The following is a 16,546-nucleotide window of genomic DNA, read 5'->3' as shown; positions in this document are numbered from 1 at the left end:
TAATTTCCTGATTCTCTGGTAAATAGAAATTCCAATAAAAACGCAAATCTTTTTTTTGTTTGTTTTCCAAGTCCCTGTTGCCATCCAACAGACACTGCTTGTGTAAGGCGCAAAGTATTGAATAGGTGATAGTATAAACTTGTGCATGGGAAGAAAAAACAACTTTTGGATGCTGAGATGGATTTATTTGGAATTTACTGCATTTCCATTTCAATCTCTTTGCCCTTTACCCCTTTCAAGATTGCTTGTAGGATCCGAATGATCGCAGTTCTCAATGTGAATATGAGATGTGATCCCAGGAAATACTCTTTGCATTGGCAACATTCTCCCAAGGACTTGTCCCTTGGAAATTGCACCGTTGTATCTTATGGGATGGATACAGAGTAGTTTTACACAGAATCCTGGTGAAAAAACAAGAGGAGGGAAAACATTAGATGACTGATGAAGCATTTATTCTTCTGTACTAAATCTATTTCAGAAATTTTAACAATTTCTGTCTTGTCCTTTCCACTGAGATAGCAATGGTGGAAATACCAAAAAGCAAAGACGCTGTGGTCATAAAAATCAGGTAGTGGTTGGAGTCATTAACTTGGTAGAAGAGAGAAGATGGAAGGCAGGGAGAAGGTCGCAATTCATGCTGTAGGAAAGGGAAAAGCCTGAAGACATTCTGCAGGACTCAGTTATCTGCACTGTAGCAGGAGCAAAAAGTTCTGCATGTAAGTGGATAGAAGAAAACATGGCTAGACTACTTGGCTAACTAAGTAGTATGCTAAGGTAATGCATCCTGTATGAGCTCAAGACAAAGAAATGTTAAATGAAAGAGAGCTATTTACCTGATCCCCTGATTTGGACTCCATCATCAATGGCATTTCCATTGTGGAAGAATTTAACAGGCCCAGAGAGCTGGCCAGAGAAGGGAGCGTACACAGTTGCCCCGTCAGCACAGATGACATCCACTGCCCGGTGCTTCCCTTTGCCATTGCGTCTGAAAACAAACACATCATTACAGAAATCTCTGGTCAGGCCCAGTGTTGCAGAGAGAGGTCAGGCAGCACACGGTGAGATCTGGAAATGCGTTGTTAGGACAGAAATAGTGTCAGTAAACTGGCTGAAGGATCTGCAAAGGTGTAGGTGATGAAATGCCACGTAGGGTGGATGACCTGTAAGAGTTGGAGAAAAACACCTTTCTTCCAGGTCTTTAAAAAAATCCATAGTCACAGAAAGTTTGGTTGTCTGAAGCACATCAAGTCCAACTTTCCCCTTGAGTCAGGAGTGTTCCCAACATTAGGTCAGGTCAGGCATGGCTTAGTCTAGAGAGGTGTTTTGAGCAATGTGGGCAGCCTAAAAGTTTCCTCATGTCCAATCTAAACCTTCAAAGCTGTAATTCTTACATGACCTAAACAGAATTCAACTCTAATGGAAGAAACCCCATGTGTTCCAATTATTGTATTACCTTGGAGCTCCGTAGTATCCACAGCCATACCTATCGCAGCCTCTTATCTCGTTGGTAGGGTTCCCAGCACACACTGCAGCCCAGCCTCTCTCCTGTTGTGGCAATGGTGGAACAGCTTTGAAATAAAGGAACACAGCACATCAAAGTTAACTTCTAGATAGTTTTAGCACTTACATGTTTGCAACTACGATGTTTGATTTACAGTTAGGTAAGAACATACTGGAATTACATCCCATGCTTGTAGTTGGATTTCCCCCCCATAAAATTTGTCATCCTTTAGGAAATGTAAATGGAATGTAGAACTAAGATGTATGGTTATTTTCTAAATTAGGGTTATTTCGTAGAAGAACCATGCTTTAAATAAAAAAATTCAAAAATACTATCACAGGTCCTAGAGTGCAAATCTACTCTTGTTCTGAGTTGCTTTTTTTGTTGTTAAGGGTTTTTTTACCAGGCGTAAGCAGATGAGTAGGATCAGAGTGGTCGCAGTTCTCAACGTGGATATGAGAAATAATGCCAGGATATACTTTTTGCATTGGCAGCATTTTCCCGAGTTGTTGCCCTCTGCGGATTTGGCCGTGGTACCGGATGGGGTGAATGCAGACAAGCTTCACACAGTAACCTGGGAGAGACGGGAGAGGAAGCGAGGTCAGGAAACATCAGCTGCATCTGCTCCTGGGGTGAGCAAGAAGCATTCCCTGCCAGTCTCTTACTGGAGACTGTTAGGATAAAGCAGAAATGTAGTCAAGGTACCAACAACGGTGAAATCAAAATTACTGTATTTGCCAGGGCAAAAAGAAAAAAAGGGAGCTGAAAATAGAGATGGGAAAACATCCTCTCAGCAAAACTGAGGACGTATTTCCGGTGCTTTATTTTTACTGTTTCCTATTTTTTGATTTGGGGTTGTTATTTTCCTGCTACATGTTTTTCAACTCCTTTCTTTCCTCCTGTCCAAGAAAAGCATAGGAAAGGACTACATCCTGCTGGTGCTATCTTCCAATAATTCAGCGTGCTAGAGAGGGTGCAAGATTAATCAACATGGTGCCTGAATTGAAGAACCACAGAAACCTTGCTCAAGTAAATGAAATGATTACTTGTGCACACCTCACAGCACACCTGCTGTTAATTACTTGCCTGATCCCCTGATCTGGACTCCATCATCGATGGCATTTCCATTATGGAAGAAACGGATGGGTCCCGAGAGCTGCCCGCTGAAAGGAGCGTACACCGTGGCTCCATCAGAACAGATGACGTCCACACCGCTGTGCTTTCCTTTGCCACCATGCCTGGAGGCAGAAATACATAACTAGAGACATCTCTCAGGGTTAATGCTATGTATCACTTGGTCACTTAATGCAGGATGATAGCTGAAGCTTGTCTAACAAAATTTTTTACCTTCAATGATATTGGGTAGAAGTAGCAGGTTTGAAGCATCGGGGTTTTTTGTTGCAAATTGTTCATATTACTCTGAACTACTTTAGAGTGAGATGAAATTTCAAATTTAAGCTTATTTTTTATTTTCCCAAGTTCATGGGCTATTTCAAACTATTATAGAAAAGTACCATTTTTTTACCCCAAAAAACATCTGTGCCCATGTAAAATAGAATCTTATGTTTGGCATTTTGTCACTTAGAAATTTGGAAGTTGCATGATGAAGATGGACACTTACAGAGCCTGGGGAGAGGAGATGACAGGAAAATGCAGGAGTGATTCTACGTTAAAAAGCATTTTTTCAGAGAAATATAACCCGTTATTTTATGAGGTCCCTACTTAATGATGCTGACAGACTTTTAGTTTGTGTAAATGAATCTACTCAGCTTCCTATAAGCTGTTGCTGAGTGTTAGTTAAATTTCTGGAGTATAATCAACAAGGATAAAGGACAAAAATCCTTGAAATATTTCCATTTCCTTTACTCTGTCTGTAGTTCATGTAACAGTCCTGCTCCTTCACCTCTGCATCTGTTATCAGCAGTGGTATCACTGTGCTTCTGTAAGATTGCCAAGGAATATCCCAAAAATGAGTAAGAGGTCCTGCAGACAACAGTATTCTCTCATTCCGAGTGTCAGCCTGTTTAACTGTTCTCTTTCTGCTGCCTGAACATTCAATTTAGGAAAGCCAAGTGGCCGCCGGTGCCCAGGCTCCGCTGCGTTACCTGTCAGCACCGAAATTCCCGCAGCCATATCTGTCGCAGCCGCGGATCTGGTTGGTGGGATTCCCGCTGCAGATCTGTGCCCAGTGTTGGTGCTGTTGTTGGGGCGGGTGTACATCCAGCTGCCTGGTGAAAACTTCACATGGAAAAGAGGAAAAGCGGGAAAAATTCAAGCATGTTCTTAGTCCAGTGGAACAGAAAGTGTTCAGGTGCACAATAGGGTGTTTAAAGTGAAAAACATGAGCTCAAAGGAGTTTGCAATTTCAGAAACTGTAGGTAAAAGGACATTTTACAACCTGCTGTATAGACTTGATCCATTTTTTCCTGACTTTAAGGTATATGCACTAAAAAGAAAGCAAAGCTATAGATAAAGATTTTTAAAAACAGTTTGTGAAATAAACTATTTTTACTTTCTAATGGTGCTTTGTTGATGGTTGGTCTTGATCTTAGAGGTCTTTTCAAACCTTAATGATTTTATGATTCTTTCTGAAACCTCCAACTACTTCAGTATATGTCTCTTAATGCGCACCTAATTCTGTATTTTATAATAGTCATAACTGTCCACATTACCATCATTCTTCATAAAACTAGAGGGAAAACCCCCCAGCATTATTTATGTTCAACTGAATTTCAATAATTCATTATTGTCTGCCTAAGCCCAGTCAAACCCAGCTGCACCACAGCAATGTCAACTCACCAGTGGCCACCAAGCTGACCAGAGCAATCAGACTGAGAGCTGGCATTTTGGGGCCGTGTCACCTGTGTTCTTTGATCCAGTCAAAGACATCGAACCGCTGCCACCTGAGGTATTTATGTGCTTTTGAAAGGCCAAGTCTGTTGTCTTGGCCAATCAGTCTTGAGCAAAGTATTACAGCTCCAGGCAGGTGGTGTTGCCATACTGGGAACTCTGGATGTCTACAGGCTCTAACAGTTGTTAGAGCTGGTTGGGAAAGATGGGCAAACTGATTGGGCTCTTAGCACACAGTTACAGATGAAAATTAACAACCTCATATTTCAGGAAACTCTGGTTGAGCTGTGTCTTAACACCTTTTCTTCCTCATCCTGAAGTAAGGGCACATTTAGGACAAAAATGGTAGGAACTACAAATATGGTTCAGAGGACTGGCCTGAAGAGAAAAGGTGAGCGAAGCTCCAGAGTAGATGTCACCATTGTCCTTTGCTGCTCATTCCTCCCTGGGTGTTTGTGCCCACCAGGGCTTTGTGACTGAGAACACAGGAAGTGTTTGGCATTCATGAATATTCACTTAGTCTAAGAAATACAGATGCTTTTGCATTGAAACATCTCTTTTTTCTGGTTCACCTGAAATTGTCAATTATTTCACTTAAATCCGTGAAGCCTGTTCACTGAAACCCTTGTTTTTAACAGTACAATACTTATTAAAACATCTTCAAGTTATGAAACAACAGTTACAAACCCAAGTTGCATGGGCAAAACTGACCTGGAGGTCTCAATAATTCTAGGTTTTAAAGTGATGCCTTTAGTGCCTTCTTGGTTTCAGCTATTGTACTATAAAGCAGACTCCTTTGTGTCTCTTGTAATCCTTCAGTTTGATTTTTCTGCACTACTTACAGAAAAGCATTAGATTTTCTTTACAGACACATTTTGGATAATATGAAATTTAAATGAGTCATGGTGCTTTCACATAAATTATCTGATATTTCAAGTTACAGAAACCTCTGGAAGTCCTGCAGATTTTATTCAGAGAAGAAACAGATGTGTCTCTGCCCCACTTCTAGTTTGCAAAAGCATCTGTACATTGTGTTTTCTGAAAACCTCCATGGAACAAGCAGTTGGAGACAAAATTTTCACTTGTGTTTCCAAGGTTTTCTTTACAGCCAAAATTTAATCCCCAAACATTATTTTATCCCTCCCTGGGGTTATGACAAGTGGTTTGGCTGGTTTTATCCCTGCTGCTTTCTTCTCCATCCTGCCAGGAAGAACTGCTGGTTTCCACACTCATAACCAGCAAACAGATACTTATGTAAAAGTTATGTCCCTTCAGTCCAGTTTGGATGGGGCATTTGGTTGTAATTTGCTTAATATAATGGAGTCTTGGCTGATAAATGATACAATGTGCTGGTAAGGGTTCTCAGTGGGTATTCAGGGTTTCGGAATGCTGCTTATCCCTGAACTGAAAGATGGGGTGTGTGGGTTTGTGTGATCCTTGCCAGAAACAACCTTCATTGCTTCTTCTCCTTCATTTGACACAAACTCCCTGCAAACCCCCTCAGCTCTCCTTAACAGCAGGAGTCAGCAGGGGAGGTGGTATGGGTGGCATTTTCAATGAAGATTTCATAGCAGAGAGGTAGTGAAGTGTTTCTGAGCCTGGCTAGCTCCATACTGGCTGCTGGAAGCTTTTTTCCTACTACAATCAGAACCATTTTAAAATGAAGATTTTTTTCAGGGCATGCCTGGCCATTCCCAGTTGAGGGGTGTCCAGTGGGATTTCTGCAGTAATGATCTCTCTCAACCAGATTTTATTTCTGATTTATTTCAGTTTGCAGTGGGAGTGTTTTAAATACCTCATTAGATAACTTTAGCCTGGGGCAGAGCTGCCTTGAAAAGCTACTGATTTTTATAGACTCTTGTGAACTCACATGCTCCAAATTTTACCAAGGAAAGAATTGCAGCACTTCAATCCACTCCACAAAGTCTTGTGAAGGAAAGGCTTAGTGTAAAGCCGGCCAAGCTGGTAGGCACAAGAAGGGAAGGTGTTATGGGTGCACAGACACTGAAGAAGCTTTTCCTTGAGTCTTGCTTTGCAGTCTGGTGCTTTGTAAAATGGCTCTAAGCAACCTGTTCTTTGCAATTTTTTTCCCATCTCTCCTGTGTGCGGGGCTGACTCCAAATTGCTCATAACTGTGTACATTTATTTTTATTTCTTCTCTATAAGAGGTCCTAACAGCATTGTATCTTGCTCTGGTCTATCAAAAACACATCAAAATGCCATTGTTACTGCAATATATCTAATACACTTGTGGTAAAGTACTCTTAATAAAACAGCTTTCAAGTGTAGGATGATGCATCTGGGATGTCTCAGTGCATTCCCCATCTTTCCTGGGTGAGCTAGCAGGTGCAGATCTCTCACCTCAGGCATGAGGAAGCTCAGAACCAAAGTTGGAGGGATTTCTGTGTTGGGCACCCAAGATGTTAATTTAACAGTTGGTAGGTGCAGTTGTGAAAGACATGAATTGGCCACTTAGCACCCAGTAACAGAAGGATATGGAACAACCCCCGGGCATTGCACAGTCCCGGGAGCTGCAGTTGCACCATTTCCTTCTCTGTGGTGGGGAGCAGCCATGGAGATGGAGAGGAGCCAGGTGGGTTAAATTGAGAAATGCCGATTCCTTACTCTTGCACAGGGTGTGAGGTCCCCATTTTCTCCCTTTTAGGTCAGTAGTAACTTACTTGGTTGTGTAAGAAAACCCTTCAAAGTCTTCTGATGGACTGAGCAATAGCTCAGCGGGCAAATGGGAGTGTTTGGGCTGGTATCACTGAATCACAGAATAATAAACTGGTTTGGGTTGGAAGGCAGCTCAAAAACCATCTCGTTCCAACTCCCCTGCCATGGGCAGGGACACCTTCCCAGGTTGCTCCAAGCCCCATCCAACCTGGCCTTGAACACTTCCAGGGACAGGGCAGCCCCAGCTTCTCTGGGCAACCTGTGCCAGGGCCTTGCCACCCTCACAGGGAGAAATTTCTTCCTAAGATCCCATCTACCTCTGCCCTCTGTCAGTTTGAAGCCATACCTCCCTGTCCTGTCACTCCAGGCCCTTGTCCAAAGCCTCTCTCCAGTTCTTTTGTAGCCCCTTTAGGCACTGGAAGGGGCTCTCAGGTCTCCCTGGAGCCTTCTCTTCTCCAGGTGAACTCCATAGGCTCTCCCAGCCTGGCTCCAGAGCAGAGGGGCTCCAGCCCTCAGAGCATCTCCATGGCCTCCTCTGGACTTGCTCCAACAGGTCCATGTCCTTCTGATGTTGAGAGCCCCAACAGGCAGAGAAGGAGTTAAGCCTGATGCTGTCCTGGAGAAATCCCTCCTTTGCTATTCAGCTTTTCCAAGATACCCTGATTCTGCTGTGTAAATGATGTCATATTTCAGGAGTGTAAACTGCCAGTTACCAGGGCTTTTGGATGGTACCTGTCGTGCATGTGTCCATAAACCTTGCAAAGGTTAGACTAGTCCCCCTTAACTTATTAATAACTTTAACATTATGTCTTAATAAATAAAGTTGCATAGTAGAAGAATGGAATAAGACTTTTGGAGAAAAAAACCCAGAAAGCTGATATATGCCTGAGCAATGGTAGTGGGGCCTTTGAGCAGAAGCAATCAGCAAAGCCAGGGCCAAACCCTGAGCCAGAGCAAATTCACCCTAGACCAAACCCTGTGGTTTCCTGTCAGCCATGCTGCCTCCCACTTCTGCTTGCCCACAAGTGAGGGCTGATTTCTCCATTGTTTCCTTTACACGGTTGGATTCAACCAACGTCCAAAAATTGATAAAGCCCTTCCTCTTTGCCACCTCTGCAGGGATTTTCCCCAGTGAACTGGATAAATGAGTGCTGCGCATTTTATTTCTCGGTCGTTTTACAATACCACAACTGTAGGCTTGCTGGGTTTGTTGGCAGGTGATGGAAAAGGTAAATCCTCTTCTCATATCTATCTATCTATCTATCTATCTATCTATCTATATCTGTATCTGTATCTGTATCTATATCTATACCTATATCTATATCTTTATATCTGTATCTTTATCTATATCTATATCTATATATCTATATATCTATATCTGTATCTGTATCTTTATATCTATATCTATATCTATATCTATATCTGTCTCTTTATCTCTATATCGCTATATCTCTATATCTAATCTCTATATATCTATATATCTATATATCTATATATCTATATATCTATATATCTATATCATCTTGTCTTTGGCTTGGTCCTTCTTGGCTAGCCCAGAGTGTTCCATGTGGGAGCAAGTCAGTGCTGAGCACTCATCTCCCAGCTGAGCTGTGTACAAAAGGCTGTTAAATATCCCTAAAAGCTGTTTCTCTGAAAAATAAATCATATTCTATGTGCTAATCATTTTAAAATGAAATGTATGTCAAGAATGACTGTAGGAGAATTTACTCGTGCCACTTGCAGCACAGGCTTTTGTAGTGAAAATTCAGTGGGCACAACGTAAAACAAATTGCTCTGGCTAGTAATTCCAGCTTCTGATCATTGAGATAAAAGGAATCTTGCCCCAGCGATTGACTAATCCCTGTGTAGGTGGCTGAGGTTGTAGTTCTGGTGGGATATCAGCAGGTTGCGCTCGTTGACCAGCAAAAGGCAGGGCTGGGCCTGTCGTGTTGAGGAGGTATCAGGCTGTGGGAGATGTGACTACCCTGCCCTTCTTTGCTAAGTATGAACTGAAGACGAAGCTGAAGTTGTGCTACTGCACAATTCTGATTGAAGGCTCCATCTCAAATTTATTTTGCCCTTATTAACAAGCATACCTAAGCCTGAGGTAGGCTGGTTTCAGTAGGGAGGATTAAAGAACACAAAATACCTTTTTGCTAGCTATGTTCTATCTCCTGGGGAGGATAAAGCTTTGGCTGAATCCTCAAAAAATCCTTTAAGGCTTGAGGAAATAGAAGGGCATACTATAGATTTGGGATAGAAGGAAATAAATCTCTGCAGAACTGGTGCAGAAAAAAAGCAACTCTGCATGGCTGAGTTTGCTAGCTCTCTACTCAAAAGCCTAATTGTCCCTGATTCTTCCCCCGGCAGCCCTTTTCCTCACCTTAAATATTTCTAGAACTGTGTATTTTACCAGCTCTTTATTTCCCTCCCAGAGTCAGCTACACATTGTATTTTCCCTTCCTCTAGACCCAGTTAATTTTTAATAGACTGAGTAGATAAAACTGGATTTACTTATACTGTTTGCCCCAACTGTAACCTGAAATAGAAAGTGATATTTACTGTTCTCCTCTGCTACCAGGTGATGGCCCCAGCTAAAACTGGAAGGTTTTATGTAGGAGCATCCCTGTGCTGCCAGAAAAAGTCTGATTAAATAACGGATCCCTGAAAATGTTTGCGAAACCAATCTGTGGGACACTCTGGAAAAGTGTTGAGCTGTGGTCATTAGTGTACAGGTGAAAATGTTACCTGAGGAGGAGCAAAGCTGGGATGTTGCTGGAAGCTCAGAGCCCTGCTCAGTCACAAAAGTCAGCTCAGTTCTCATTAGGGTTTGCATGGAGAGGTGGGGACTTGAGTGGGAGCTTCTCTTTTCAATATAAGTTGATAACTGTGTTAGAACCTGGAATTTTAGACTTCATAAGTGGAAGTCTTTCTTTCCTGAGGGCAACCAACTCCATGATAAAAATTAAAAAAACTTTGTCAACCTGGAGAACACTGGAGACTTTAGCTGAAATATAAGCAAAAGAAGGAAAAGAAGGAAAAGTTTTGGAGTTTTTTTCTCAACAAATTTTCACAACTCAGTTGTACTGACTTGCCTTCAATGTCTGGTCACTATCTGCCTCTGCAGGTGGGGCTGAATATGTGGACATGCTGATTTTTCACTCGTAGCAAAACTAAAATGGTTCCTGGGGAGGGTAAGACAGCAGGTTAAGCGCCTCTCACAGGTGCAGCAAATACCCTTCTGTAGTCGGAAGAAACAAACATGCTGCCAGGATATACACAGCCCCCCCAGAAGCAGCTTCCCTGCTTCTCCAGGGCAGGAGTTGTGCTAGGAAAGATGTGAGCCTGCAGCATTTGCAGAGCACTTTAGCCCTTGACACTCCCAGTAGCATGCTGGCAGCCTTGCCCTCAGCAGCCCTGTCCTGTTCACAAGAGCTTGTTGTCCCGGGAAAGACTTCAGCTGATTTACTAATGGAAAGAAATACCTCACTTGGACAAAAAGAAACTTGGGTGTGCCAGGAGTCTGGGGAAAAGAAATGAGTTACTTCATCAATGTTGTTTTATGGTTTTGGTGATGGGCCTTGGGGAAGATTTGGGTTTCAGCTTTTTACAGGTTTTTTCTCCCCAGCTGCCTTAAAAAAGCAGAACCCAGCCCATACTCTGTGACAGAACCAAAGAAATTCAAAGCAATTTGTAGTGAAGCAGTCCTTTAATAATGCAATTTTCCATGTTTAAGCACAAGTGAAATTTCTGGCTTATTAAAGAAATCTTCATTTTTGGCTGCAAGAAAGTAGTGAAGCCCAAGAGGAGTGAGCTGCATCAGGGCTCAGGCTGCTGAGCTTTGAGGATCCATCTCCTCCCACCATCCTCCATCTCCACTGCATCAGCCCCCATCCAAGAGAACAGTGATGAGCAGGATATGGTAACAGCTTTAAAGAACGTGTTGTACATTACTCTGACTCTGGTCTTGCTTGGATAACCACCAGTATTTTGTTCATGGATACTTCTGAGGTGGAACAACTGCTTGAGGCTCAGTGGTTTCCACTCTACTGGAGTGACTACCTATGCCCAAGCAATGCCCCACAAGTGGAGGGCTGGAGCTTTGACCCTGATGTGCAGCCTTCTGCTAACAGATTGGGACGGGATCTCTTAAGGCACAGTTCTGGGTATGAACATGGAATACAACTCCTCAGTCACCCTTTGCATGGGCACCAGGACATCGATTTTCACTCCCTTCTTATGGGGCCACTGTACTTGATGGGTTTGATGTAAAAATCTTCACGCAGAATCCTGTTAATGTGGGAGAGAGAGAGGGAGAAACTTGGTCCTATGAAATGGTTTCAAAGCCTGGCAAAGCTGTAACATTCAGTAGAAAAATACAAATGACAATAAAATTATAAGAGATTTGGCAGCAATGCTTTAAGAAGAAGCAAAGAGTTGACATTTGTGTGTGTGCAGAGCTAAGCAGGCACCATCCCCTTTGGGCTCTGGGAAGAGGAAGGGAAAATTTTATGCTGGCACTGGAGGTCTGACCTAAAAGGGTGCAGAAAATCTCTAATGCTTTCCCTAAGTAAAAGAGCCGAGGTCCCAGGTAGTCTTCCTTTATTTTATGAATTGTGTATTCTTTGTGAAGTCGAAGGTGAATGCATTAAAGACAGAAACATCTCTGGACACCCTCTGTACTGATCTTCAAGTAAAAGGCTTTTAAGAAATCAGGCATGCTGTTAGTAATCAATATGCCTCAGCTGATTCTTGCTTATTCAAACAACATTATTTATTCATGAAGATTTTTCCACAAGCCTTGACCAGCTGATGCTGGGCTGGAGTTGTTTTCAGAGCCTGGTGGAAAACAGATGAGATGTTTCAGCTCCAGAGAACCCCCTGCAAGACAAGGGGGGGCAACATTCTGGTCCTGTTACATGAGGGGTTTTAAGCCCCTGCTGTCTTCCCACACCCTGCTCTCCCATTTGGATCCCTGTGTGATTTTTTTCTCAAGAAGAAACACTCTTGGTGCACTGTTTTCCTGCTTGTCAGATGTCACACGTAGAGAGGGGAAAATCTATTTGACAGTAAAATTTTGAAACAATATGTTTAGACAGACTATATAGGTAAAAAAATCACAATAGCTACTTCAGTGCAATGCTTCTCATGCCCAGAGCTCAGCTAAAGCAAGCCAGATAACATTGCATCATCCTAAATTAATTTTGTTAATTACCAATTTTGTTTGAGAGATCAAAGAGTAGAAAAAAATGAGTGAAGTAATATTGTACATTTCCTCAGAAGCTCAAAAAATGAGGGTTTTTTTCCTAAGTCTCTTAATAAATATCCCGAGGGCCAAATACTCTCTGTTTCTTGTTGCACACTCAGTTTAGAGCAGTGGAGGTGAATGCACCATGGTGAGATGCCACAGGGAAACCCACCAGCTTCAAGGGCATCCTTCAAACACAACAGCAAGATCACCAGCCCATGACAGCTCTGATACTCCTGACCCACAGGAGAGCAGCCACCACAGCTGACTTCTGCTCCTGTCCCCAGAGAGGGGGGCCACCAACATACTGGACTGCAGAAAATGTGCTCCAGCTCTTGTGCCACTGATGCCAAGATGATTTTTTAAATATATACCCTTTTATATAGCTTTTATGTATCCTCAGTGCTTTTAGAATGCATACTTGTAATTCCTTAAGCTCAATAATTTAGCATAGTCCTAATATTCTGTTAAACCAGGAGACCAAACATCCTGGAGGCCTCACAGTTGGGGCCAGAAAGTCCTATGCTATCCTGAGAAACCAAGGTCCTCTCTGGAACACAACCTGTAAACTAAGATAGGCCCATCCAGGGGGGAGTTCCTCGGGATGGGGGGATATCACGCTATTCATTTAAGCTTCTCATTGGGGAATCTTTGATAGATCTGCTCATTTGCAAGGTCTGTAAATTGTATACACGATCTATCGTGCATGTGCATTTCTGGGGGTGCATTTTCGGGGTGCATTTCGGTGCATTCCACCTGGATGAAGTCATGCACCTAAGGATCCTTAAATAAATACTGAGGTAAAAACCCCTTTTCCCTTAAACTGTGTTCGGTTCTTAATTTTAAGACCAGGGAAAGACAATGCCACACTGGGAAATATAGGTTAAGAGCTCACTGGAAATTTGCATTTCCAGGCTGCAGATGGGTTTCTCTGGGGTCTTTTAATAAACTTCTGCCTGGCTGCCACTAGTGCAGGAGAGGGGAAGATGGTGAAGATCTGCAAGGCATGGCTTCTGGCACCCCTGCTGGACAATTGTTGGCTTCGCTTTGATTTTGCTAACTGAGATGAGAGGTTTTTACACAGAATGAATTAAACATGGAAAAGACCAAATTACTTGCTGACATTTTGCATTATACCCTGAGATTCAGATCAGGGAGGTAAAGAGTGATTCATGAAGGTTTTGTGTGCACTGTGCAAGATCAGTGGATGCTCTGCTTACCTTCTCTGCGCCCACCACGCTGCGTTTCATGGGGGTTACAGCCTTGTTCTGAGTCTGAGCAACATCCCAAGGCTTGGAGCAATGCAGATTACCAACCAGTTTCTTCACCTTTTGCTTGCTCCTAACTGGATCCAAAGGTGGTTTTTTTAAAATTTGCAGGAAAACTGTTGGCAGACAGGTGGCAGTGATTGGCAATTACTTAATTTGCATTGATGGCAGGAGTGTGGAAGAGGTAAAGCAGGACAAAGTAAGCAAAGCAAGGGCTGTGTGGTGCAGGCAGTGAAGGGTCTTACTGGGAAGGAGATGGGGGAATTGTGTGGGAGGTGAGGCAGGATGGATTTTTCCTCATCTCACACAGTGCTGGGAGACACTGAGAAAAGGGGAAGATGTGTGTGAGGCACAGGCAATTCTCTTTACGGTGGCTGCAGAGCCTACATAGTGTGTATGTCTGAAGGGGAAGAAAATCACAAAAAAATCCCCAAACACTGCAGCTCTGTAGGCTTTGCAGGACACTCTCTGGTTCAGGAATGCCCTCTGCTCTGTATTTGGGGTCACACCAGGGAGGGCGGGTGCCTTGCTTGCAAAGGGGTGAATAGCAAAATGGTGAACTGCTCATGTGCAAGTAAGCACCACAGAGCAATCAAATTAAATGTAATTCAAGCAAGATTAAATTTGAAAGACAATGGAATTAAAATTGAGCTCTAAAACTCATAAAACTCTCTAAAAGTAATTTCCAAAATCATAACCATGCTGAGATCTAATAAAGTTTTCACTAAAGAGGAAGTGCTCGACTCAGTCTGTCACTTAGCAATAGAGAGTTGTTTTCCCCTGTTATGGAAGGGATGCAAATAGCTATAATAGTTTCCTTTCTGTTTTACCAAGTACCAAGGCATGACTAAAGTGGTCAGCAATGCTCTAAGGGCTGTGAATCCCCAACTTATGCTAAAAATGCTCGTTTGGTGAGACAGGTGTCTAAAAACTGTTTGGTCTTTGACCCAACAGACAAGATCCTTCTTGTTTTCTTCTATTCACCAGTCAATACAACCTGATAGACCTCAATGTGCTTAATGAGAGCCCCAAACAGAGTGAAAGCCATGGGTGTGGGTAGATTGCAGTGAGGGAGAGAGGGTGATTTGGTTTCCTGAATGTCAGGTTTTGGAAATATCCAGGTTTTGCAAGATTCTAGTTTAATTTTTGACAGGAAATAAGGCCTGGGGCACAGCACTGCAGATGCCTATTAGCACTGTCTTATTTTTCCTCCATTTTTTTTCTCGATGGTGACAAATGCCACATGAACCATGTATGATGACAAGCTGTAAGCCCATGTGCCAGCACACTTTCACTCTGAGTTGTGTTGCTTCTATTTCCTAGAGGCTGCAGAGTGCATAAAAGAGGGCCTGAATTATTAAAAAAAACCAACCAACTGCCTGTGGGGATAATAACTTATTGTTTCTGTTAATTCTGCTTATAAAAATAGTAATTTGGATGAACTAGAGGGGCATTCTAGAGGGCACTGTGGTGTCCAAAGGCAGCTTTTGCCTCCCCTTCTCTGATAACATCTTGGACCTCCAAAAAAATAGGACATAGTTTAACATCAAAAGTCTTTTTAACGTAATTTTTCAAAAGAAATATTGTTGTTTGCATGTAATGGATTCCTGAAATGCAGCATCCAACTTGTGTAACGGGCTCTGAGGGAAAGGATGGTAATGAAATCCAATTTAACTAATGAGTGTAATTTAGACTTTACTGCAGACTTTTCACAGGAAATAGTTTAGAAACATTCTGCCTATGGAAAAGAAGGGGTTTGTGGTTCTTCAAAAAGCCTTGTTTCAATCTGCAGAAACACATAGTGGTTTTTTATTAGTTAATGTGAGCAACGGAATTGCTGTGTGCAATCCTGACGTTGCACTTGTCCCTGCAGTGCTGCCCTGGCCGAGGGAGAGCTGCCTCTGGCTGTCCCACCAGATGCCCAGGCAAGGGGCCATTTGCAACTCTCTGCACCACACTGATAATTTAGTCCCTCATCAGTTTAAAATCCTGCAGTTTTCTGTGCAGAACTGGCTGTTGTTTCTTGCAGAAAGTAATTTCTTTGGGGTCCTGGGTCTCCATCAGTGTGGCACGGATGGGCTGCACAGTCCCATGTCCTGCTGTGCTGCCTCAGCCCCAAGGTGTCCCTCGTGTCCCAGCAGGTTAATTGCTCACTCTCTGTGTTCCCCACAGTGGTCTCTGCTCTTGTCCTGCTTCTGTGTTTGGGAGTATTTTGAATGCTTTTTTCTCCCGAAGTACTTGTTGAGCAAGAGCTCATCTTGGCACATCAAGGCTCATCCAGGACAAGCCTGTGGAAACCTGCTCCCAGCCAGGTCTTGGCTTTGGGCACTGGAGAACCAGGGATGGGCAGCACTTGTGCTCCAGAGCAGGAAGGTGTTGGTGACATGAACTGGGCAGCAGGGGACAGTGAAAGTGGCAGGGCTGCCACTGCCTCTGAGGGAAGGCAGGCAAAGGCAGTTCCACTGAGCAGCCTGTCCCAGCCCCCCTGGATCCTCATGTCTGTGTATAGGTAGAGATAAAATGTCTCTGTTGTGTGTATATGGATATATATTTGACACCTCTACTGCTCCTTCCCCGGTTAAGGGGAGCTCAGCCCCAGTGATGGGGTTATGGGGATGCTTGTCAGCATCTGCCCACTGGGATGTGCAGCCACTGGCTGCTCAGAGGCCATGTGGTCCTTTTTACTTTCCCCTTCTGCTTTGTATGTGCTGAGGAAGGGCTGTGTAGTGCAGAATAAGTCCTTTGCCTCCTCTGCTCTTTATCTGACTTGAAGTGATGACCTGGTGCCTGCTAATAGCGGAGGTTTGTTGGCAAAATGGAAAAGTTGCTTTTTTCCCCCTTCATTTCAACATCTGTTTATCCCTGCACCTCCTGCCATCTAAGGTTGTGCTCTAGCACCTTTGCTTTAATTTGGAAGAAGGAAGAGATATTTGTCTCACCTCGAGTAGTTCAAATCAAAATCCTTAAACAGGTTTTGTGTTGTCCAGGATCCCAAATCTCCCC

General features: G+C 43.2%; 1 protein-coding gene across 1 annotated transcript; it reads right to left on the bottom strand.

Moving 5' to 3' along the window:
* Positions 1-163: 163 nt before the first annotated feature.
* LECT2 (leukocyte cell derived chemotaxin 2) lies at positions 164-4,386 on the bottom strand. The gene is made up of 7 exons (XM_048319894.1): positions 4,301-4,386; positions 3,607-3,739; positions 2,588-2,739; positions 1,905-2,075; positions 1,454-1,568; positions 834-985; positions 164-401 (listed from the first exon to the last, which is right to left on the bottom strand). The coding sequence occupies exons 1-7, from the start codon at positions 4,344-4,346 to the stop codon at positions 211-213; spliced, it is 960 nt and encodes a 319-aa protein (XP_048175851.1). The 5' UTR covers positions 4,347-4,386; the 3' UTR covers positions 164-210.
* Between the last annotated feature and the right edge of the window lie 12,160 nt (positions 4,387-16,546).

The sequence above is a fragment of the Corvus hawaiiensis genome, chromosome 15 (assembly GCF_020740725.1).
Source record: "Corvus hawaiiensis isolate bCorHaw1 chromosome 15, bCorHaw1.pri.cur, whole genome shotgun sequence".
In the NCBI taxonomy this organism is placed as follows: Eukaryota; Metazoa; Chordata; class Aves; order Passeriformes; family Corvidae; genus Corvus; species Corvus hawaiiensis.
The sequence above is the reverse complement of the archived record's forward strand: the minus strand, read 5'-3'. Positions and strand labels throughout refer to the sequence as shown.